General features: G+C 41.1%; 1 protein-coding gene across 1 annotated transcript in view; it reads left to right on the forward strand.

Annotated features, from left to right (window-relative positions):
- LOC149440450 (putative ATP-dependent RNA helicase DDX60) overlaps positions 1–23,567 on the forward strand; it is a gene marked incomplete at its 3' end in the record, with an annotated part of 218,315 nt that overhangs the window by 96,166 nt on the left and 98,582 nt on the right. The window contains 5 exon segments of the mRNA XM_089658599.1: positions 3,654–3,749; positions 4,325–4,440; positions 16,733–16,866; positions 22,125–22,234; positions 22,885–22,989. Coding sequence (XP_089514725.1) covers positions 3,654–3,749; positions 4,325–4,440; positions 16,733–16,866; positions 22,125–22,234; positions 22,885–22,989 — 561 coding nt within the window.

Here is a 23,567-nt window from a genome sequence, read left to right on the forward strand (position 1 = left end):
GTGGCAAAAAACGTGATCTGCAAAATACTCACCATGCTTCTTATCAAATTCTTTGGGGTGTCTACTTTCCAAAAAGGGGTAATTTGGGGGGGTTTGGTGCTATCCTGGCATTTCAGGGCCTTCGAAACTGTGATAGGTAGTCAGGAAGTATAATGTGGAAATAAAACCCTTTAAAAGCCTGAAGGTGCTTATTGGATTTTGGGGTTCTGTACCTGGCTAGACTACCAAAAAGTATCTCACATGTGGTACCCCCATACTCAGGAGAAGTAGCAGAATGTATTTTGGGGAGTAATTCCACATATACCCATGGCATGTGTGAGCAATAAATCATTTAAGTGACAATTTTGTGTAAAAAAAACCAAAATTGTTTTGTCATTTTCCAAAAACTTGCGGTAAAAAAATAAATTCTTCTATTGACTCAATATGCCTCTCAGAAAATAGTTTGGGGTGTCTACTTTCCAAAAAGGGGATGTTTTGGGGGGTGGGGGCATTTTATGCCCAGCATTAGAAGTGTATGCCACACATCATTCACTCTTCTAACCACCTGAACACCAAACCTTTTCTGACACTTTTTGTTCACATGAAAAAAATCTGTATTTTTTACTAGCAAATTACTTTGAACCCCCAAACATTATATATTTTTTAAAGCAAAGACCCTAGTGAATAAAATGGTGGGTGCTGCAGTTTTCTATGTCACATAGTACTCACGTATCGATTTTTCAAACGCAAATTTTTGACAAAATACACTTTTTTAACTTTTAATGCACAAAAACACAATATATTGGCCAATTATTTGGTAACATATAAAAGATGATGGTATGCCGAGAAAATAGATACCAAACACGGCATGCATTAAAACTGCACATTCCCCGTGCAATGGCAACAAACTGCATACATTTTTAATATCCATAGGCAACACTTTAAAAGCCTTTACAAGCTACCATTTTATACGTACAGAGGAGGTCTAGTACTAGAATTACTGCCCTTGATCTGACGTTCGCAGCGATATCTCACATGCATGGTGCAAGCACTGTGTACATATCGGCATTGGGTCAATGCTGCGTGTGCGGGGGGGTGATCGAGGGAGCTTTTTTTTTTAACTTATTTTGATTTTCTAAATTCATTTTACACTGTCCCTTGCCTTTTTTTATCACTTTCAATGCTATCAGAGGGAATGCAAATATCCCTTATAACTTCAATGGGCATTGTCATATATTCTTTTTTGAGAAATCTGGGGTCTATCAGACTCTAGATATCTCCTCTGCCCTTACATTATCTAATCTCACCAAGATCGGTGTGATCAGATGCTTTCCCAATTTACAAATGGCGCTGTTTACATCCTGCGAAACTAAAGTGATGAAACGCTCGTAGCTTCCCATTTCTTAGACTGTAGAGATGGTGGCACCATTCCATCTCCAATCAGCTCTATGGTCAGCTGGCAGAAACACCGGCTGCATTCTCAGGTTCCCCCGATGGCACAGGACTGCTCAAGAAGGCCATGGAAGGCAGCGGGGGAGGGCATCATCTCCCACTGCTTGTAAAAGACTGAATTTTGTGGAGCCGGTCAAATTCAGGGTCACACCAAAGACAACAGAGTGTGTTCTTGTTGAAATGCATAAAACACATTATACTCTCATATCTATGCCTGCCATGGCAGCAGAGAACATGGGATATGATGAATTGGGTCTGTGGACCAATACAACCACAATAAATTTTTTTAGTAATACCCATGTTAAGGGTTAGGCCCAAAAATTTTTTTAATTCAGAAACCGTAATGGGTTTCCATGTGTATAGTTTGGAAAGGTTTGAATTTGGGTTGGTGATGATAAATTGTTGTGCATATAAATTGCTTTGATCCACAATCAATGCATACCGTGAAAAACAGCTCCAAAAAATCAAGGACAGTAATTAAATTTGCTGTTTCCACCTGAATTCAGGGTTGGGCAGTGAATGGGGGAAGTTCGGGTGCTGCAGAATTTGTGGGCTGCCAATCGGGATTTGCAAGCACATTCGGAAGGACTCTACGGGCCTGTGTGCGAATTCTTGGTGGGTGCGGGACATTACTTGTGCTCGCCACTGCACCAGCTTGTACTGCACTTATGGGACTTGCCACATCACCAAGGGATACTGCAGTGCTGTTATGTGAAAGGTCAGGATGTACTAGGCCGCTGGTGCTCGCTAGTTCACCAAAAAGTAGACCGGCACTAGTACTGACACTCTGCTGCATATTAGAGTCATCAAAATGTACCAGCAAGCGCTAACAGCAATGGAGGTTTATTATGTATGAGCGTGTTCCTGGCAATCAAGGGGTCAAATGTGATTACTGGTGTACTGACAGGCAATCTGAGGCTATCTGGGAGGGGCGTGAAAACCACAGGAGTGCGAATCACGTATATATACATGACCGGTGTTGCCCTGTTGCAGTATTTCTGCTATAGGGCGGTAAGTAAGAGGTTAAAGAAGCAGTTTTTGTTACGGCGCTGCATTACTTTAACTGACAGTTGCGCAGTCATGCAACACTGCACCCAAATGAAATGTACATCCTTTTTTTCCCCACAAATTGAGCTTTCTTTTGGTGGTATTTGATCGCCTGTTTTTTTGGGGATTTTTTGCACTATAAAAAAAAAGACTGACAATTTTGAGAAAAAAACAATATTTTAGACTTTTTGCTTTTAAACATGTCCAGTAAAAAAATTTTAAAAAATCAAATTTCATCCTAAATTTAGGCCAAAATGTATTCTGCTCCATGTCGTTGCTAAAAAAAATCCCTATATGTGTAAATTAATTGGTTTATGTGAAAATTATATCATTTACAAATGGCGGTATAGACACTTGAATTTTTTTTTTTTAATACTAATTATGGCGGCGATCAGTGACTTATGGCGACGATCAGTGACACCAATACAGTGATCAGTGCTAAAAAAAGCACTGACACTATACTAATGGCACAGGGCAGGAAGGGGTTAACATGAGGGGCAATCAAAGGGTTAACTGTGCGATGGGAGTGTTTTATTAGGGGGCGGAGGGGTGTGTTCTTAACTGTGAGCACACTGCTCTGGATGGCTGTGCACAGCCATTCAGAGCAGTGTGCACAAACTGACAGGGAGGAGGACTGTTGGTAAACAATGCAGCCCTCTTCCCTGTCCGTGATCGCCGATAATCACCGGCCGGGACCCGGTGATTGACACCCACGGCCGCGAATGGCAGCGCGGGTAGGGTGTGCGTGTGGCTTGTGTGCGCCCCCTACATGGAGATGCAAAATGACGTGTGTATATATATATATATATATATATATGTGTGTGATTTTGCGCACAGGGGCTTCCCTGTAGCAGTATATCTAATATAGGGTGGTCCTTAAGCATTAAAGCCCTCCCACAGTGATTTCACTCACATATAAGCTAGGTGGGGAGGGGCACACACACACACACACTTGGGGCAAGGGAGGTAAACATCCCACACCTGTGAGGATGTAGACCTATTAATCTTAGAAAGCAGATACTGAGCTGACACTTTAAATGCAGTGTTAAGTTAGGTATTGCTGTCAGGAGAGCCCACTAGAATGGATAAGATAAGAAAAGATGTAATTTTTATTTATGGCATCATAGTGGTATTTACACATGGAATCATTACTCTGTACATGTGTTTTTATACAGGTGCTGGTGACTGTTCCACAGTGTTTGGAAATTCTTGTGTTATCTCCTCATCGACAGGATTGGGTGAAAAAAATCAAATATTTAATATTTGATGAGGTATGCAGTATTATTGATTACATAAATAATGTATGTGGTGAACAAAAACAATATTATGGAGTTTAATGTATCACACAGTGGCAATGCAGAGTCTGCAGGAATGCAACTTAAATGTGACACCAAGGCCAGGCTGTATTTTTGTTTAGGCACCGTAGACCCGTGCCTATAGACAGCCAAGTGAAAGAGAGATATTTTCCTGTATTACCAGCCACACAATTGTTCCCAACATCTGTAGAAATATACAGTATGTTTATATACTCATTGTCACAATATTTAATACTAGGTTAGGAGGAGTAAAACAAGAAAACATTTTTAGGTAAAAGAGATGGTCCTAGACGAGGTGTGCTGCTCTAGGGACAGCTGTTGTGTGCCTGCAGTGATAGAATCCCAACCTGTATCAGGATCACTACAAGGAGAGCAATGTCTTGTACAAGAAATAATTCAGTCAGTCAATGGTTCACCAGCCTAAAGAACTGTTACTGTTTAGTGAATCTGTCCTTTGATTTTTATAAGTTTGTGTTTATAAGTGTTGTGATCTAACTTTCTTAAGTCTGGAAATATATTTACAATGCAAGGTACACTGCTTGGGAGGAGAGATTGGAGCTGAAGTCTGGGAGCACCTACTAGTCATGATTCGTTGTCCATTCTTGGCTTTATCTGCCACAATTAGCAACCCAGAGCACCTCACTGAGTAAGTATATACAGTATAAAAATAGTCTATTATAAATACAAACTCTGTGGTCTATGATCTCTGATTGAGGCATGTGATCTCACACATGCCTAAGTAAAGCTTAATTTTATATGAATGACCTTTACAGACATGTCAAAATATATATAACAATATTGACTGTGTTTATGCAATAGTAGACACTGGAACTGTGTTTTCAACATCGCTTATAACAGAGGAGGTATTAAAGTACATGCACATGGCTGGACACGCGATGGATACCTTTAGCTACGGTGTATAGGAGTGTGCCTCTGTCTATCGATTGGCATTCTCTGTTTAGTGTTGTTTAAAATTATGACATAAATGGATTACCGATTATGTACTGTACGAGTTCAAATACTCGAAATGTAGAAATAGCTGGGCTAAGGTACATTTATACGTGACAATACATGTTAACAGCAAAGTTCTGGAATTGAAAATAAGAAAAAAATCATACTTACCTAGATGGCTGCAGTACTGATTCCAGCTGCAGCTGCTCCGCACCACCTCTACCTCAAGAACTCAGCGATCAAAGAACACCAATCACTCAGGTCTCGGTCTTCAGTGAGCATAGAGCTGGTGACTGTTATTTATCGGCTCTCTGCTCTGCCACTCCAATGCTCACTAGAGTGCCGGGCTGTGGAGCGGGTGGGAGAGTCTCCCAGCAGCTCACTGAGAGGCTGAGCCAGCTGCCGGTCCAGGCATCTGGGTGGATCCCGACAATAGTCAGGATCGATCCAGAGCCTGGACTGGCTTTAGTGACGTCAGCAGACTGTTGGTTAAAAATGGGTCACAGGAGTGCAGAACAAAGCTCCTGTGACCTACAGGAGCTTTGGCCCTCCTTCACCTTTAAGGCTGAACTCCAGGCATATATAAATACACCATGAAATTGTCAGGGCTGAGCTCCTGCTACTTAACGAGCAGCTCTTTTCTTTCAGTGCTCAGAAGCTGCTCAGCTGTCAGTTAATTACCAGCTACTTGTTGTCTCCACAGTGACTCACCTGGATACCAATACCTGCCTCATTAGTCCAGCCTATAGCCAGCCCTTTTTGCAATTTTAGCAGTTTGGCTCATTTACTCCTTGCCCTTGCATGATCTATGGTCTCCAGTGCCTTCTTGCCTGTGTTCCTGTGTACAACTCTGTCTGGCTGACTTCTCTTAGTTACATAGTTAGTTACACAGTTAGTCTGGCTGAAAAAAGACAAAAGTCCATCGAGTTCAAACATTAAAAAAAAAAGTTATAATCCTATACCCACAGTTGATCCAGAGGAAGGCAAAAAAAACCCCAGCAAAGCACGATCCAATTTGCTTCTGCACGGAAAAAAATTCCTTCCTGATCCCCCGAGAGGCAATTGGATATTCCCTGGATCAACTTTACCTATAAATGTTAGTATCCAGTTATATTCTGTGTATCTAAGGAAGAATCCAGGCCTTTTATAAATCAGTCCACTGAGCTGGCCAGAACCAACTCTTGAGGGAGTCTATTCCACATTTTCACAGCTCTCACTGTGAAGAAACCTTTCCATGTTTGGAGATTAAATTTCTTTTCCTCCAGACATAAAGAGTGCCCCATTGTCCTCTGTGATGACCTCAGGGTGAATAGCTCTACCCCAAGTTCACTATATGAACCACTGATGTATTTATACATGTTGATCATATCCCCCCTTATGCATTATACATGTTGATCATATCCCCCCTTAATCTCCTCTTCTCAATAGAGAATAAATTCAGTTCCTCTAATCTCTCCTCATAGCTGAGCTCCTCCATGCTTCTTATCAGTTTGGTTACCCTTCTCTGTATTTTCTCCAGTTCCCCAGTGTTCTTTTTGTGAATTGGGGCACAAAACTGAACTGCATATTCCAGATGAGGTATTACTAATGATTTGTACAGGAGTAATATGATATCTCTCTCTCTGGAGTCTACACCTCTGTTAATACAAGAGAGGATTTTGCTTGCTTTAGAAACTGCAGCTTGGCATTGCATGCCATTATTAAGCTTGTGATCTACTAGAACTCCCAGATCCTTCTCCACCATTGATTCCCCCAGTTGTACTCCCCCTAGTATGTATGATGCATGCATATTCTTAGCCCCCAAGTGCATAACCTTACATTTATCAACATTAAACCTCATTTGCCACATAGTTGCCCAATTAAACAGTGCATTAGGGTTGGCTTGGAAATTGAAGACATCCTGTAAGGACGTTATTCCACTGCACAGCTTGGTGTCATCTGCAAAGACTGAAATGTGATTTTTAATCCCAGACCCTATATTGTTAATAAATATATTAAAAAATAAGGATCCCAACACTGAACCTTGGGGTACACCACTTACAACCCTAGACCATGCAGAGTATGAATCATTAACCACTACTCTTTGAATATGATCTTTTAGCCAGTTTTCTATCCATTTACATACGGATTTTCCAAGCCCGTAGACTTCACCTTACACATTAGCTGTGTGTGGGGAACTGTGTTTGATTTTTAGCCTGTTAAACTTGTTGTCCATGGGAATATATTTTGGATTGTGTTCACATACAGTCATTTTGAAGAACTCCCATTTCTGTGTTGTCTTCATCGATGCCGATATTCCCTCCCAGTCTAAGTCATGGAGAGCAGCTCTCAGTGTTGGAAAATTAGCTCTCTTAAAATTGAGCATTTTTATTTTTCCTGTATGTGCTCGCTGTTTACAGCTAACAATAAATTAAATCATGTTATGGTCGCTGCTACCCAGATGTTCTTTTATATAGACATTCATAATAAATTCTGCATGGTTTGAGATTACCAGGTCCAGCAGAGCATCATTCCTAGTAGGGAGCTCTGTGAACTGTACCATAGAATGGTCCTGTAGCAGGTTTAAACATTTTTGCCCTTTAATTGTTCCTGCAGTATTATTACTCCAGTCAATTTCCGGATAGTTTAAACTCCCCATTATTATCACTGCCCCAACCCTTGCAGCCCTTTCGATCTGTGCAAGGAGCTGAGTCTCCACCTCCTCATTAACACTGGGAAGCCTATGACAAACTCCAATGATTACCTTTGTAGTACGCACCCCCATGTGCAGTTCCACCCAAAATACATTCAGCTTCATCACACTCTCCATCTACTAGGTTCTCTTTCACACTCGCTCTGAGATCACTTCTCACATAGAGACAGACACCACCACCTTTCCTATTTACCCTGTCTCTCCGAAAGAGAACATAACCATATTAATGGCCCAGTCATGTGAAAAATGAAGTCAAGATTCAGCAATACCAATTAAATCATAGTTCTCTCTTCATGCACCAAAGCTTCCAACTCACCTATTTTGCTTGTCAGACTTCTGGCATTGGTGAACAAATACTTTAATTCATTAATACCTTGTTCACACGTATTTTGCATTGTTTTTATTTTCATACAAATGGTACCAATTCCACTGGTTGCTTGTAACATGGGAACCTTCTTATCTGCCATAGTCTTCCCCCATCTTTCCCCATTCCACCCACCAATAAATACTGACCCCTGTCTGATCTGTCTACCCTGTTATAATCTAATTCTCTCTCCCTCCTCGATCCTAGTTTAAATACTCCTCCAGCCTTCCTATAAACCTCTCCCCTAGCACAGCAGACCCCCTTCCATTTAGGTACAAATCATCTCTAGCATATAGGTTGCACCCCAATGAAAAGTCAGCCCAGTGCTCTAGAAACCCAAGTCCTTCCCTTTTACAGTACACCAGGTCTTCAGCCATGCATTGAGTTCTCTAATCTCCCCGTCTTTCCTGAGTTGCACATGGCACAGGTTATATTTCAGAGAATATCACCTTGGAGGTCCTTCCCTTCAACTTGCAGCCGAGTTCTTTAAATTTATTCTTAAGGAGCCTCCACCTTCCATGTATTCTGTATTCTCTTCCGATTCCTGTTCCTGATTTTTAGCTGCTGACTATGCTGACTAGAGATGAGCGAATCGAACTTGGCGAAGTGGAATTCGTTTCGAATATTAGGAAAAATTCGATTCGCGCCGAATCCGAAAATTAGCAAACTTCGGATGCACGAATCGAATTTTCCCCGATCGGCCGATTTTCATCCCTTCTACAGCCGGCAAAAAGTGTCCCTGCAGAGAGCTCCGCTATTTCTGACAGTTCTCTGACAGTTCCTTCACATTTACAGCGGTTGAAACATTGTATCTATTTGTTTCCATTTAGGATACAGATGTTTTTATTCGGAAACAAATAGATACAATGTTTCAACCGCTGTAAATGTGAAGGAACTGTCAGAGAACTGTCAGAAATAGCGGAGCTCTCTGCAGATACACTTTTTGCTGTACTGGAATTCTTCTTATTTTCATCCTACTTCTTCTTCTTCTTCTTCTTCATCCTCATCCTCTTCTTCTTCTTCTTCTTCTTCTTCTTCTTCATCCTTATCCTCTTCTTCTTCTTCTTCTTCATCCTCATCCGCCTCTTCATCCTCATTCTCTTCTTCTTCATCCTCATCCTCTTCTTCTTCATCATCCTCATCCTCTTCTTCTTCTTCATCCTCATCCTCTTCTTCTTCTTCTTCTTCATCATCATCCTCATCCTCTTCTTCTTCTTCTTCTTCGTCATCATCATCCTCTTCTTCTTCTTCATCCTCATCCTCTTCTTCATCCTCTTCTTCTTCTTCTTCATCCTCATCCTCTTCTTCTTCTTCTTCTTCATCCTCTTCTTCTTCTTCTTCATCCTCATCCTCTTCTTCTTATTATTCTTCATCGTCTTCTTCTTCTTCATCCTTATCCTCTTCTTCTTCTTCTTCTTCATCCTCATCCGCCTCTTCATCCTCATTCTCTTCTTCTTCATCCTCATCCTCTTCTTCTTCTTCATCCTCATCCTCTTCTTCTTCTTCATCCTCATCCTCTTCTTCTTCTTCATCATCATCCTCTTCTTCTTCATCATCATCATCCTCTTCTTCTTCATCATCATCATCCTCATCCTCTTCTTCATCCTCTTCTTCTTCTTCTTCATCCTCATCCTCTTCTTCTTCTTCTTCTTCATCCTCTTCTTCTTCTTCTTCATCCTCATCCTCTTCTTCTTATTATTCTTCATCCTCTTCTTCTTCTTCATCCGCATCCTCTTCTTCTTCTTCTTCATCATCATCCTCATCCTCTTCTTCATCATCATCCTCATCCTCTTCTTCTTCTTCTTCTTCATCCTCATCCTCTTCTTCTTCTTCTTCATCCTCATCCTCTTCTTCTTCATCCTCATCCTCTTCTTCTTCTTCTTCTTCCTCATCTTCTTCTTCTTCTTCTTCTTCATCCTCATCTTCTTCTTCATCCTCATCCTCTTCTTCTTCTTCTTCTTCTTCTTCCTCATCCTCACCCTCTTCTTCTTCTTCATCCTCATCTTCTTCTTCTTCTTCTTCTTCTTCTTCATCCTCATCCTCTTCTTCTTCCTCATCCTCATCCTCTTCTTCTTCCTCATCCTCATCCTCTTCTTCTTCCTCATCCTCATCCTCTTCTTCTTCCTCATCCTCATCCTCTTCTTCTTCTTCTTCTTCTTCTTCTCCATCCTCATCCTCTTCTTCTTCTTCTTCTTCTTCATCCTCACCCTCTTCTTCTTCTTCATCCTCACCCTCTTCTTCTTCTTCTTCCTCATCCTCATCCTCTTCTTCTTCTTCCTCTTCTTCTTCATCCTCATCCTCTTCTTCTCCATCCTCATCTTCTTCTTCTTCTTCATCATCCTCATCCTCTTCTTCTTCTTCTTCTTCTTCTTCTTCATCCTCATCCTCTTCTTCTTCTTCTTCCTCATCCTCATCCTCTTCTTCTTCCTCTTCCTCATCCTCATCCTCTTCTTCTTCTTCTTCTTCTTCTTCATCCTCATCTTCTTCTTCTTCATCCTCATCTTCTTCTTCTTCTTCTTCTTCATCCTCATCTTCTTCTTCTTCTTCTTCATCCTCATCCTCATCTTCTTCTTCTTCTTCTTCATCCTCATCTTCTTCTTCATCCTCATCCTCTTCTTCTTCTTCTTCTTCTTCATCCTCATCCTCATCCTCTTCTTCTTCTTCATCCTCATCATCTTCTTCTTCTTCATCCTCATCCTCTTCTTCTTCTTCTTCATCCTCATCCTCTTCTTCTTCTTCTTCTTCATCCTCATCCTCTTCTTCTTCTTCTTCTTCTTCTTCCTCATCCTCATCCTCATCCTCTTCTTCTTCTTCATCCTCATCCCATTCTTCTTCTTCTTCATCCTCATCCTCATCCCATTCTTCTTCTTCTTCATCCTCATCTTCTTCTTCTTCATCCTCATCTTCTTCTTCTTCATCCTCATCCTCTTCTTCTTCTTCATCCTCATCCTCTTCTTCTTCATCCTCATCCTCTTCTTCTTCTTCTTCTTCTTCATCCTCATCTTCTTCTTCATCCTCTTCTTCTTCTTCTTCTTCATCCTCATCCTCTTCTTCTTCAATTGAAGCTGCTTCTGCTCCGCCACTCTGCCATTGGACTCTTGATAGTCGTCTCCCCACACTGCTGCTGGGGGGACTTTTTAACATAGGCCTCTGTATGGCCTTCAATTTAAGCTGCTTACGCTTCGCCACTCTGCCATGGGCCCCTGTACTGCCTACTCATGCTGCTGCCAGGTCCAGAGTGTGTCATGGGTCCCTGTACGGCCTCCCATTGCTGCTGTCTCCATCGCCACACTCTGCCATGTGCCACTTTCAGGTCTCCTCACACTGCTGGTGGGTTCCATTTTGTCATAGGGTGCTGTATGGCCTCCCATTGCTGCTGCCTCCACCGCCACACTGTGGCTCCACACTCTGGTTTTGGCCCCGTGACTGCCCAAATGAGTGAAGTGTGCGGTGATTCTAAGATCGACGGCCCTCATCTGCATGTCATACTGACTGACAGTATTATTTCTCTTCCCCAGCAGACTCCAAGGGCATTTAAATTAAAGGTACAGTGTTCTGCACTAATATAAAGGCTCTCTGAAGCCTAGAAACCCTTTTAATAAGTTAAATTTGCAGCGAATAAATTCGCATCGAATCAAATTTATTCCGCAAATTCGGCGAATCAGCCGAATCGAATTTTTGAATAATTCGCTCATCTCTAATGCTGACAGCCGGTTTCCTGAACCTGGCTCATCTGAATACCTGCACTAGCATCCAAATCCTGGCTTCTGTTTTGACTACATTCCAGAATGGTGTTATTTTGCCATTTCATTAGAGGTGTGATTTTTAACTACACTCTTTGTCTCTGCCTAGTTTATGGTTCCTGATATTATGCAAGGGCCATGAATTCAGAAGATGCAGGCAATCCACCTAGTCGTAATATTTTTTCCAGATTGGACGAGCAAGACCATCACTTGGATCAGTTTGTCATAGCAATACAAATGCTTCTAATCTGAACTGTTCATCTGGTTCATCTGTTCATCTGCTCCTATCTCGGTTCAGGCAGCCGCCTCTGATACTACCACTGTAAGAGGTATGACTGGTTCTGCTCCGCTTTCCCAGTGGTTTGGGGGTGATCCAGCTCACTGCAGAGGGTTTCTCAACCAGATTGGAATATATTTTGAGATGCTCCCCCAGGCATTTCCTACAGACAGAAGCAAAGTAGGCTTCATTACTTCTTTGTATTCTGACAAAGCTTTGACTAACCCTCTATGGGCAACACAAAAACTCGTTGTCCAGAATTACCCTGAGTTTGTGGCCTCCTTTAAAAGGGTATTTGATAGTTCCACTCGCTGTTATGGTTGCCACAGTGCACGAATACTTGTTTTCAGAAAGTGAGTAGGGTTTTGTGCACATCTTCAGTCTCTTCTTTGCCACAGTAGTACGGGGAATTCTCTGATGTCTTTGACAATGGTCATGCAGGTATTTTGCTTCCACATCAGTCTTATGACTGCACAATTGATCTTCAACATGGTGTCATTCCTCCTTGTGGCTGGGCTTACCCTCTGTCTGTCTTAGAGGATAAGGCTATGGAGGGGTATGTTGCAGATTCACTATTTCGGGGGTTCATGCACAAATCCTCTTGTTCTGCCGGTGCTGTTTTTTTTTTGTGGAAAAGAAAAGTGGTGAACTGAGACCCTGTATCGATTATAGAAATCTCAATCGCATTACTATTAAAAATGCTTATCCTATCCCATCGATAATGGAATTATTTGACCACCTCAAGGGAGCAACGGTCTTCACTAAGCTCGATTCGAGAGGGGCATGCAATCTCATGAGGATTAAAGAGGGCGACGGATGTAAAACTGCATTTTGTACTAGAAATGGACACTACGAATACCTCGTAATGCCCTTTGGTCTCTGCAACACTCCAGCAGTTCTCCAAGAATTTATTAACAATGTCCTCCGAGAGATGCTGCAGCAATGTGTGCTGGTTTACCTCAATGATATTCTCATATATTCAAAATCCCTAGAGAACCATGACAGAGACCTCTCCCATGTGCTACAGAGAGAGAACAACCTTTATTGCAAGTTGGAAAAGTGCGAGTTTCATCGTGAACAGGTTAAATGTTTGGGTTTTCGATGGACCCAGAAAAACTGTCTGAAGTTTTACAGTGGCCTCAACCCATAGTTCTACGTCCTTTACAACATTTTCTTGGCTTTGCCAATTATTATCAGAAATGTATGCATAATTTCTCTTTTCTGGTCACACCCCTAACTGATATAACCAGAAAGGAGGCCAACAAACAGAATTGGTCTCCGGATTCCATTAAAGCCTTTGAATCCCTCAAGGTTGCTTTTACTGCAGCCCCAGTGCTGGAACATCCTTATCCTATGTTACTCTTTATTCTTGAGGATGATGCGTCTGAGACTGGACTAGGCATTCTCCTGTCTCAGCATCCTACCCCTGTGGGCCCTAGGCATCCATGTGGCTACTTTTCTAAAAATTGTCTCCAGCAGAATGCAATTACAAAATTGGGGACAAAGAATTATTAGTCATCATTTTAGCTGTTAAAGAATGGAGGCATCTCCTTGAGGGTACTACTGTGCTGGTCCTCATTTTCACTGACCATAACTATCTCACATTCTTGTCTGAGGCTAAACACTTATCTCCTAGAAGGGCTCGTGGGCCCTTTTTCTGTCACGCTTCAACTACATAGTCTCATTCTTATCAGGTACGAAGGATATAAGGGCTGATGCATTATTGCTGCAGTTTTACTCCTCTTCCAAACTGGAATCCTTTCCTACTGCTGTGACACCTCCAGACGACATTTTGGATGCTATTCGCACTAGTCTCAGTTCACCTTTGGGTGAGAGAATTTTGGCTTTGGCTTTGACTGCTGCTTTGTCCCTGAGAATCTCCGCACTGCTTTGCTCCAGGTCTACAATTCTTCCGAGGCAGCAGGGCACCCAGGGAAAAATCAACTCATATGGTCTATGTCTCAACAATTCTGGTGGCCTAGTTTCCATGCTAATGTAACCACCTTTGTAGCTGCTTGTCCAGTGTGTGCTCAGAATAAAACACCCCAACACCTTCCAGTAGGTCTTCTACAACCCATACCCAGCGGAGAGAGGCCTTGGACCCACTTGTCTATTGATTTTATTGTGGATTTACCTAACTCCCAGAGCAATACAGTTATTCTTATAGTGGTTGACCAGTTTTCAAAAATGTCACATTGCATTCCGCTAAAGAAGTTGCCTACATCCAAAGAACTGGCATCAATATTCTCTCAGGAGGTCTTTCGGTTACATGGGTTACCTAATGTTATCATCTTGGACAGGGGTAGCCAGTTTGTGTCCAGGTTTTGGCGAGCCTTTTGTTCACAGTTGGGAAATCAGCTTTCCTTCTCCTCAGCATATCACTCTCAGTTCAATGGGGTCACAGAAGGGGCCAACCAAGCCTTGGAACAGTTCCTACCCTGCTATATTTCAGACCACCATAACAAATGGTCGGTCCTGTTGCCTAGGGCAAAGTTTGCTCACAGTAATGCCATCAATGCCACCTCCCGATTATCTCAGTTTATGGTGAACTATGGGTTCCAGCCATCCATGTTGCCTGATAAATTCGTTCCGCAGGGAATTCCTGCATTAGAGGAATATTTTAAGATCTTCATTTGACTTGGGTGCAGATCCAAGAATCCTTGCAACGCTCCAGAGAGAGGTACAAACACCATACTGACTGCTGATGCCTACCTGCAGCCTCCTACCAAGTGTGGAAAAGGGTCTGGCTGTCTTCCTGTAACCTCCGACTCTGTTCCCTCACTAATACCTTGGTATATTGGGCCTTTCCGCATACTCTGCAGAGTTAACCCAGTGGCATACGCATTAGATCTTCCTTCCAACATGCGTGTTTCCAACATATTCCATCTTTCCTTATTAAAACTATGCTGTGTACCCACTATTCCACCTCGGTACCACTTCAGGTTGATAACCACGAGGAATATGAGATACAATCTATTATTGACTCCTCTAGGCTTCATGGACGCATACAATATCTAGTTCACTGCAGGGGTTACGGTCCGGAGGAACGCTCTTGGGTCTCATTCTCAGATGTACAGTACATGCTCCTGTCCTCCTCTGTGCTTTCCATTTCCATTTTCCCCTCAAGCCTGGTGCCCTCTTGAGGAGGAGGGGTCTTCAAGGAGGGGGTACTGTCAGGGCTGGGGGTAAGGATGGGGTTCTGTCAGTTCCTGAACTGTGTTATTTTTGCTGTTTCATTAAAGGTGTGATTTTAACTGCACTTTCTGTCTCCGTCTGGTTTATGGTTCCTCATAATAATACAGCTGTGTGTTCCTTTAGATCATTACATGCATTTTAAATGCAGCTATCATAAGTACCTGAAGCTGCCTTGATATGTGCCTTCTGTCATTTCCATAACAACAGCATTGCATGTGCTCACAGGGAATATGCTGACAGGCAGAGAGCTTCTTGCTTTATAAGTGTTGCTTCACTGTCTAATCAGCAGGCTGCAGGCAGGGAGGTAATACCACTATATTCCTTCACTCTAACAGGAAAAATGGTGTCATCTCCTTCTGGTAGATCATGCCTCACTATATACAGTTTTATTAATCATATCATTCTTTGTAGATGTATTGTAATTTTTTTATACCTTTGGATCCTACCAATAATAATACTTCCTGTTGCCAACTGAAGGTACTTGAACAGCAGACTGACAATGCTGCTGCTAATTGAGAGGAAGTGGTGTACTGTTGTCAGCATGTAACAGGCAAGCTCCTGTTGCTGACAGGTGCTGCAAGTGCTGTTAGTGACAGGATCTCCAGGTCAAACATTGCAACAATTCACAAATATGATTTTCCTAAAGAAAAAGTATCACCCAAATCTTTAAAACATTGTGTAATCCCTTATGAGACTAAGTGCATGGAGCACTCTGCCCCATTCTGATCTGTGCTATGGCTACAGAGCTAGTGTGGTCAACAGAATACCCCCCACCTCCACCACCACTGTTTGTCCATGCTGCTCACAAGCAGGGCTGTATTTCCTAATGGGCACTTTAGGCAGTGCGGTCACCTTGGAGGTGATCGTGCCGTCTGGTGCAGGTATGACGGGCTCAGTCGCGCTACAGACACTGTGAATAGAGCCATCCCCTCTCCAGTAGATACTGGGGGAGGGAAGTGAGCAGAGTAGTCCAGGCCGGGGATAGCCAAGATCTCTCTAGGCAGAGAGAGCACAGGTAGTGAGTCCCTGTCAGTGACCAGAGTGGTGGAGTCTCTGCACAGCTGTCTCCTGCTCACAGAAGAGAGGGGGAGGGTGGATCACACTGAACAGGTTACTGTGTACACAATGCAACATCACCTCCTCCAGAGAGATGTGAGTTGCCTGTGGTCACCAGAGCCCCCCCCCCCCATAGTGCAAGGGGACCTCCGTGGACCCTAAAGTAAAGGGGAACTCTGATGTAGGAGGCAACACTGCTGAATGCTGCTGATTGTGATATACTGTAAGGGGGTGACTGTTGGTGACCAGAGACCATCTTACAGAGTTCCCCTTTACATCAGAGTCCACAGAGGTCCCCCTTACATCAAAGTACCCCTTTACATCAGAGTCCACAGAGGTCCCCCTTGCACTGTAAGGAGGAACCCTGCAGATTCTGATGTGTAGTGCTAGGCTGTTTCCTCTGTTGGGGAATATTAACACTCATGGTCGAATGTTCGTATGGCTATTTTTCTCTTAGGGTCCAATGTTAGGGAATGTTAAATTTGCCCAGCAAAAGCCAACTATTGCACACATGTTACAAACATTGTAGGTATTATTCATTACGCTTGCACAAATGTTGAGATACTCACAAAACATTTTTTTTAAATAAATAGACCCGTTAGTACTTTGCACAGATTTGATGTGTACTGTAACTGTATCTAATTATTCTTTATTATTCAGGTGGCTCCAATCAGTCACAAAATACTGGCAGCAAAATGATGAAAGGGAGACTAGTCTGGTGACAAATTCATCTAAAAAAAGAAGACAAAATAAACGGCAAAAACCAGAAAAGAAGTCTTACAGAGTTCGATTAGGTAATTTATGTAAAACAAGGGTTTTTTTAATACATGGTGATTTAATTATATTACACTAAACATTAGTTCAGTGCCATTTGTCTGTACAGGTAGGATGATGGGTCTATTTTCGATGTGCTTGTTTTATGATTTTGCTCTGAAATCATATTGCGACAGAGGTGTGGGTGGAACAGAACACATGTGGAGATCAAGAGGGATTTTAGGGCATTCTTTTTTTCTGAAAACATTCTTAGTTTACAGCATTTTTTCACGCCTGCCTAAAACTATTGCACAGTAGTGTGTGTGCCAAGACACATATGATATCTGTGTTGGCTAACCTTCTGAAAATGCTAGCTGTCGCTCTGTCATGCTGATCTGATGGTTTCTGTACTCTACACTGACAAGTATGAAGCAAGTGAAGCCAAAACTCTTGGTTTACATATGTATTTAAACACTGTTAGTACCACCAAAATTACTCACTACTTCTATACTTAGGTTTTAACTCTAGATGTTTAAACAATTTTTCCCTTGTGCAAAATCATACTAATAATTGCGTTATATACTGTAGACACTTCTTTATAAAAGGTTATACTACAAGAAACACTGTCTCTTGAAGCATCAAAAGAAATCATTATTATGATACCCGTACCTTTACATTGCTTAGATTAGTTTTTCCTATGTACTTCTACTGTATTTTTTATTCTATTTTATGTTTGACAATATATTACTTTTGCAATGTTCTTGCAAAATAATAAAAAAATTATAAAAAAAAAAAAGCTATGGGCTGCTGAAGAGCGACATCATTTTGCCTCTGTACAAATCATTAGCAATACCACATCTAGAATATGCAGTACCTAGCTAACATGTGGGAAGCCTCACTTTCCTCGTTCACTGTATGCGCTGCTAGTAATAAGGAGTCATGTCAGGGCTAACTGAGCTTCAAAGTGGGAAGACTGTTGATGCCCACTTAGCTGGTGCCTCTGTGGCTGAAGTTGCTAATTTATTTGACATGTCACAAGGTATGGTATCAAAGGTTATGATGACATATACAGTTTCCGGGTAAACGTCGTTTGATAAGCATAAGCATGGTTGACATGGTCAACTGACCGAAAGAGACAAAAGGACATTGCACAAGAGTGTGACCTGGGATAAGAAAACAACTGCTGCAAGTGATTGCAGACCTCAATCTCAGTCTTCACGGGGCTGAGATTGAGCTCTGCAGTCATTTTGCATCAGTTGTTTCCTCCTCAATGCCCTCATTGTTACCCATTTCTTTGTGCTTCTTCTAAACAGCACATCCTGAAACCCCAGTCTGCTTTGAAATCTTTGCTTGGAAGAGACCTTGCTGATGCAGTATAACTACCCTGTTGCTGTGCTCAGTCTTGCCATGGTGTATGACCTGTGACATGAAACTGTCTTCCACAACCTCACCTTAGGCTGGCCATACATTATACAATTATCTTCCAATTTTCTGCCCAATTTCCTTTAGATTTACCTTCAACTGTGTAGTGCAAGGGCCTGCCTAATTGGATACAACTGAAAGTGTTGTTTAGGTTTGTCCTCCTATTATATGGTTTTTGGTAAATCTAAACCAAAAATCTCCAGATTATTGTATAATGTATGGCCAGCCTTAGTAGCGGAGTTTGGCTGTCCCTCACCCAGTTTTAAGTCACCTAAACAGTTGTTCCTGTTTCAGTTAATGATTGTGTTTCAACCCACATATGAAATTGATGATCATCAGCACCTGCTTGGTATAATTGGTTAATCATACACCTGACTTTAACCCTACAAAATCCCTGACTTTGTTCAGTACAAAATATGCAAGTGTATGAATTTATGCTAGTTTGAAGCCAAAGGTCACACCAAATATTGATCTGAGTCAGATTTTTCTTCTGTTCGCTCCCTTTACAATTTGTAAGTTGATAAAAATAAACAATTAAAATGTATATATTTTTTAAAACATTCTTACTTTACAGCATTTCTTCACACATGCCTAAAACTTTTGCACACTACTACTACTATGTGCTAATTACTTTTTATGACCCTTGCTGGTCAGATTGCACCAGGAACATCTGAGTACTCTTGCTTGCCAATGCCACTGATTTTTTTTTTTTTTTGTGTTCTGGCAAGTTGAATCAAATACCAACACATCTCATGAACAGTTGTGAGGTAAACAAATACATGCAGAGAAATCTCACAAATATTAGCTTGGCATGTGATTTAACCCATTGGAGTCCACCTAAAACCCATAATCAGTATCGTTTGCTGTGTCTAGTAATTATGTGATGTTTGCATTAGTGGAAGATGGATAGGTTTCCTGGCTAGTTGCACCCAACTGAATTCACCACAGGCAGTCTCCGGGTTACGAACAAGATCTGTAGGTTCTGTAGGGTTGTTCTTAAGTTGAATTTGTATGTAAGTTGGAACATGTACATTTTTTAAGTGTACCTCCAGCCAAAAATTATAAATTTTGCATAGCAAATGTTTGTTTTGCTGTCTGTGACCCTGTTCAGAAGATTTCATTTCACTTTCTGTCCCTGTGACAATTGGATTTTGAAAAATTTAGGTTGTCTTGGACACACGTATTGGGAATAAAGCTTCAGTGGAGACACATTTTTTCCCATGATAACTCTTACAGGACTGAATTTCCCTTCCTAGGGCTAGATTTCCTCTGACTTACTGTTGTCTCAGTGACAGGAAGTGAGATTAAATCTTCCTTTACAGCAGTAAAAACCACACAGTGGCTCTAACCCCACACCATACTAGCTAAAACTAAATAAATAAAATTTGTATGGAGTTCTACTTTAAATGCAACAGATGTTTGTCTTAACATATTATTATTTTTTACCTGTGCATGTAAATGTGTAAATATTTTCAAATACTGTACAGTACTGTACAACCTTAAACTATCTTGGTTGAGGATGATAGACTTGTTGGAGAGGATGGGATTGGTATTAAAGACTCAGAGTCTGATTCTGCTGCTGGAGTCAGGATCTTGCTCCTCTAACATTGCCATTGCTGCTTCAATGAGACGAAAAGCAACAGCTAACTCTTTAGTAGAAAACTTTCTCAATTTTGGAGTTTCTAGGTCCTGGTTTTTTTTCACTTTTTTCACTTGCTGCTCTAGTTCCGTAAGGCCTTCATTGGTTAGTTGTTTCCCATGGGAGTTGAGTAACACTATGATATCATTTGCTGATCACTGCTGTTGATTACTAATAGCAACCTCAGCTTGCCTGGTTTCGGCGATTTCATTATCTGTAAACCCCATGAATTTGGGGCACAATTTGTTCCAAACTCCTCTCGTATTTGTCTCACTTCATTTCAAGCATCAGCATCATAAATGTTATAATTCTTCATTTTGGGTAGCCTTTACTGCTTCTGAGACTGTCCTCTGTAAATAACAGGCCTTAAAGGAGGCTAGGACTCCCTGATTCATTGGTTGAAGTAGTGATGTGGTGTTGAGGGGTGTAGAAATACAACCTTTACTTTGGGGTGCATGTCCTCTAAAGTGTTTGGATGTCCAGGGACATTGTCAAGGAGAAGGAGAATTTTGAAAGGAATGTTTTTGCCCAAGCAATATGTTCAACAGCAGGGCCAAAACTGTTCAAAAACTAAATGATTTGACTAAAATGGTTCAAAGGCTTGAGCTTTAAATACTCAGATGCATTACCAAGTAATAAAGTCAGCCTGTCCTGTGATGCCTTATGTTCTGTACACTTTTTTTCTTTTTCAAAATGTAGGCCCAATTAAGAATTTTTTTCCAAAACAAGCCAGTTTCATTTACATTAAAGAATTTGGTCTGGCAAATAACTTGCATCGTCAATAATATATTCCAATATCTTGTGAAAATCTCTTGCAGCACTTAAATTGGCACTCACTGCTTCACCTTGAACTTTAATATCATGCAAATTGGCTCTTTCTTTAAAACTACTGAACCAACCCCTACTTGCAACAAATTCTTCATTGCAATCTCCTTCACGTGCTGTATGAGCAGCTTTTAAAAAATTGAAAAGACTGTGAGCCTTTTCTTGCAATAAAGAAAGACTGATAAGCATATTACACTGATTTTTGTCTTCTATCCAAATTGCCAACAGCCTTTCCATCTCAATAATTAAACCAATGTGTTGCTTGGTAATAATCATAGCATTCATTAGAGTATGGCCTTTCACATGCTCCATTATTCTACCTTTATCTTTTAAAATTGTTGCGATTGTCGACCGACTGTAACTAAATGCAAATGGATGATGGAGTTTCATCTCTCTCTGATCTCTTTATTATTTCTACTTTATTTTCAATGGTGATGGTTTTTCTTTTCTTTCCTGTATCACCAGCACTTGCATCAGATTTGTGTCTTGGAGACATTGTTGCAGGATGAAAATAAAAAATGTGTACACTGTTGGTGGTGTCCCAAAAGCAGATGAAAGATGAGGTAGCCAGGGCAGCTTCTCAGAGAGTGGAGTGAACTCTAGAAGTGAACAAGAATAAGAAAGAAAAGCACCTGTATGTGCAACAGCAAACCAATGTATTTAAAAAAACAGGTACTGTATAAAAACACTCACAGAGGTGGTAGGATATAAGGCTCATCAGCTGGATATGCCCACTTGTAGTGTGTCCTTAGCCCACAGCAGCAGCAGTGGTCCCCGGACCTCAGAGCAGCTCAGCAGCATGGGATCCAATAAAAAAAGAAATGGCTAAAAGAGACCCAGAGAGATAGTGACATTCAGGACCGAGCAGCATAAATTACAAAAAAGGCTTTATTGACCAACTATAAACAGTACAGTAAGTTATAGGTGAAAACTAGGGCATACTCCCAATAGTGGTGGGCAGAGAGTGGCCTTAGACAGTCCCCGCAATGCACGTTCTTCCAGCCTGGGGGACAACAGATGTAGCTGGGATTGTTAAAATAACGCATATCTCACCAGTTACACAAGTTCTGTCTGCTTCTGGCCATGCAGTTAAGTGGGATTGTTGACAGGTGCGCCAGACAATAGGTAGTTTCCTGCACCAGCATGGAGAGCAAGCGGCCAGTAGTGACATCACGCTGCCTCTGTTCATGAGTATGAGTCGTACATAATTTGAATGTTCATAACTCGGATTGCCTGTACATTTCTTTGATTTATTTGAGCACTGACAAGTAACCTTTCTGTGTGCAAGAGAGACCGTAAAAAAGTAACGGACACCCTTATGGAATCTGGTTTATTATTAGATTCGATTTCAGGAAAGCTTCTGTTTGAAATTAGTGTCACTGTTTGTATTTGTTATTTATGTCTTTTGTTTAGTGCATCATGACAAGAGATATAATGATTTGGAAACATATATCTGTTCTGTTCAAAATTCCAACGTTGCATTTGAGCATTACCATCCATTTGCTGCCTTAACCATAGACCATGTAAGTATAAATGTAAATTTTGTTGATGTCCCATTTAACAGTTTGTGTACTTTTGCTAGTGTATTTTTTTTCTTTCCGAAAGTGGAACTTAAACTACAACAACTTGATAAAAAAATAATGTTCTTTAGTAGGGAACTTACATTCCACATTAATAATTTATACTTCCAAAATTAGTGTGTGTGTAAAATGCCTCCAGCATTACTCCTGTTTTTTCTTGCTAGAAGCTGCCATTTTGCTGAAGCCCAGAACCCCTGAGCTGCAGAAAGTTTTTAGGCTGTCAGCAGATTGGCCTCTAGTGGCTCTGATTTTCAGCACAATGCCAAAAATGAAGAGCAAATGAGCATGTGCAGAGCAGGGTGAGACAGTGTATTACTGGATTTTAAACAGTATAGGCACTTTTTAAATTGTTTTACATATAGTAGCTATACCTGCAAAAGAGGCCAGCCTGAAGTGATCTAGCAGGACTTAATTTTCTGACTAAAGTTCCATTAAATTCAAATAAGGAGTAAAAAAACATTCAACGAAAGTGAGTCCTTGGCTATCCTTCAGTATACCTGGAATTAAATAAATGTATTATCTTTTTATGTTAATGGAATGATGGCACTAATTGAACGAAACAGTCATTAACAACACTTGTCTACTAAAAATAGGTGAAGAACTATGGAATTCCAAAAGATCTTACATGCTCTCCTCGAGAATGCATACAGCTATATGACACCATGGCAAAAGTATGGCCAACATGTGCAAATATGAAGGTAAATTACATCAGTGTATTAGGGTGACTGTACTATCTGCAGCTTCTATGCATATCTTTTGGACTTATAGAACTCAGTTTGACTGATGTACAATGATGTCACCATATGTGCAGTAGGAGCCTATGTATGGGGCACTTGAAGTTGCAATCTCCATGGAGCAAAATAAGATAGGAGATCCCCCCCAGTTCACAGTATCCTTAGCTTCCAAAATTATTCCAGGGTAGGTTATAATGATAAACTGAGCCCTATTCTTTTTGGGCTTTCAGTGGTTGTCCCTTTTATAGTTGTTCCATTAAGCATAATAGCAGAATTCTTCTTTATCTGTCACTTTACTTTCCAGAAATAGATTGATTGAACTAATTCAGGCTTAATGCAGGTTTCTTGGAAGAAAAGAACATTATAAAAATGAGCACAACCACAGAACGACAAGATCACCAATAAGATGTGCTAGGCTACAGCTCTTTTTTGTAAATGTGAATGGAGGCACCATACACCAGATAGCTATGCCTACCTTTTATTCCCAGCATCGGGTTCTCCTTTGGTCTTTAAAATTCTGCACAAATTATAATTTAATTATA

Source organism: Staurois parvus, unplaced genomic scaffold (assembly GCF_062004578.1).
Source record: "Staurois parvus isolate SC_StPar_1 unplaced genomic scaffold, SC_StPar_1.0 ptg001083l, whole genome shotgun sequence".
NCBI lineage: Eukaryota > Metazoa > Chordata > Amphibia > Anura > Ranidae > Staurois > Staurois parvus.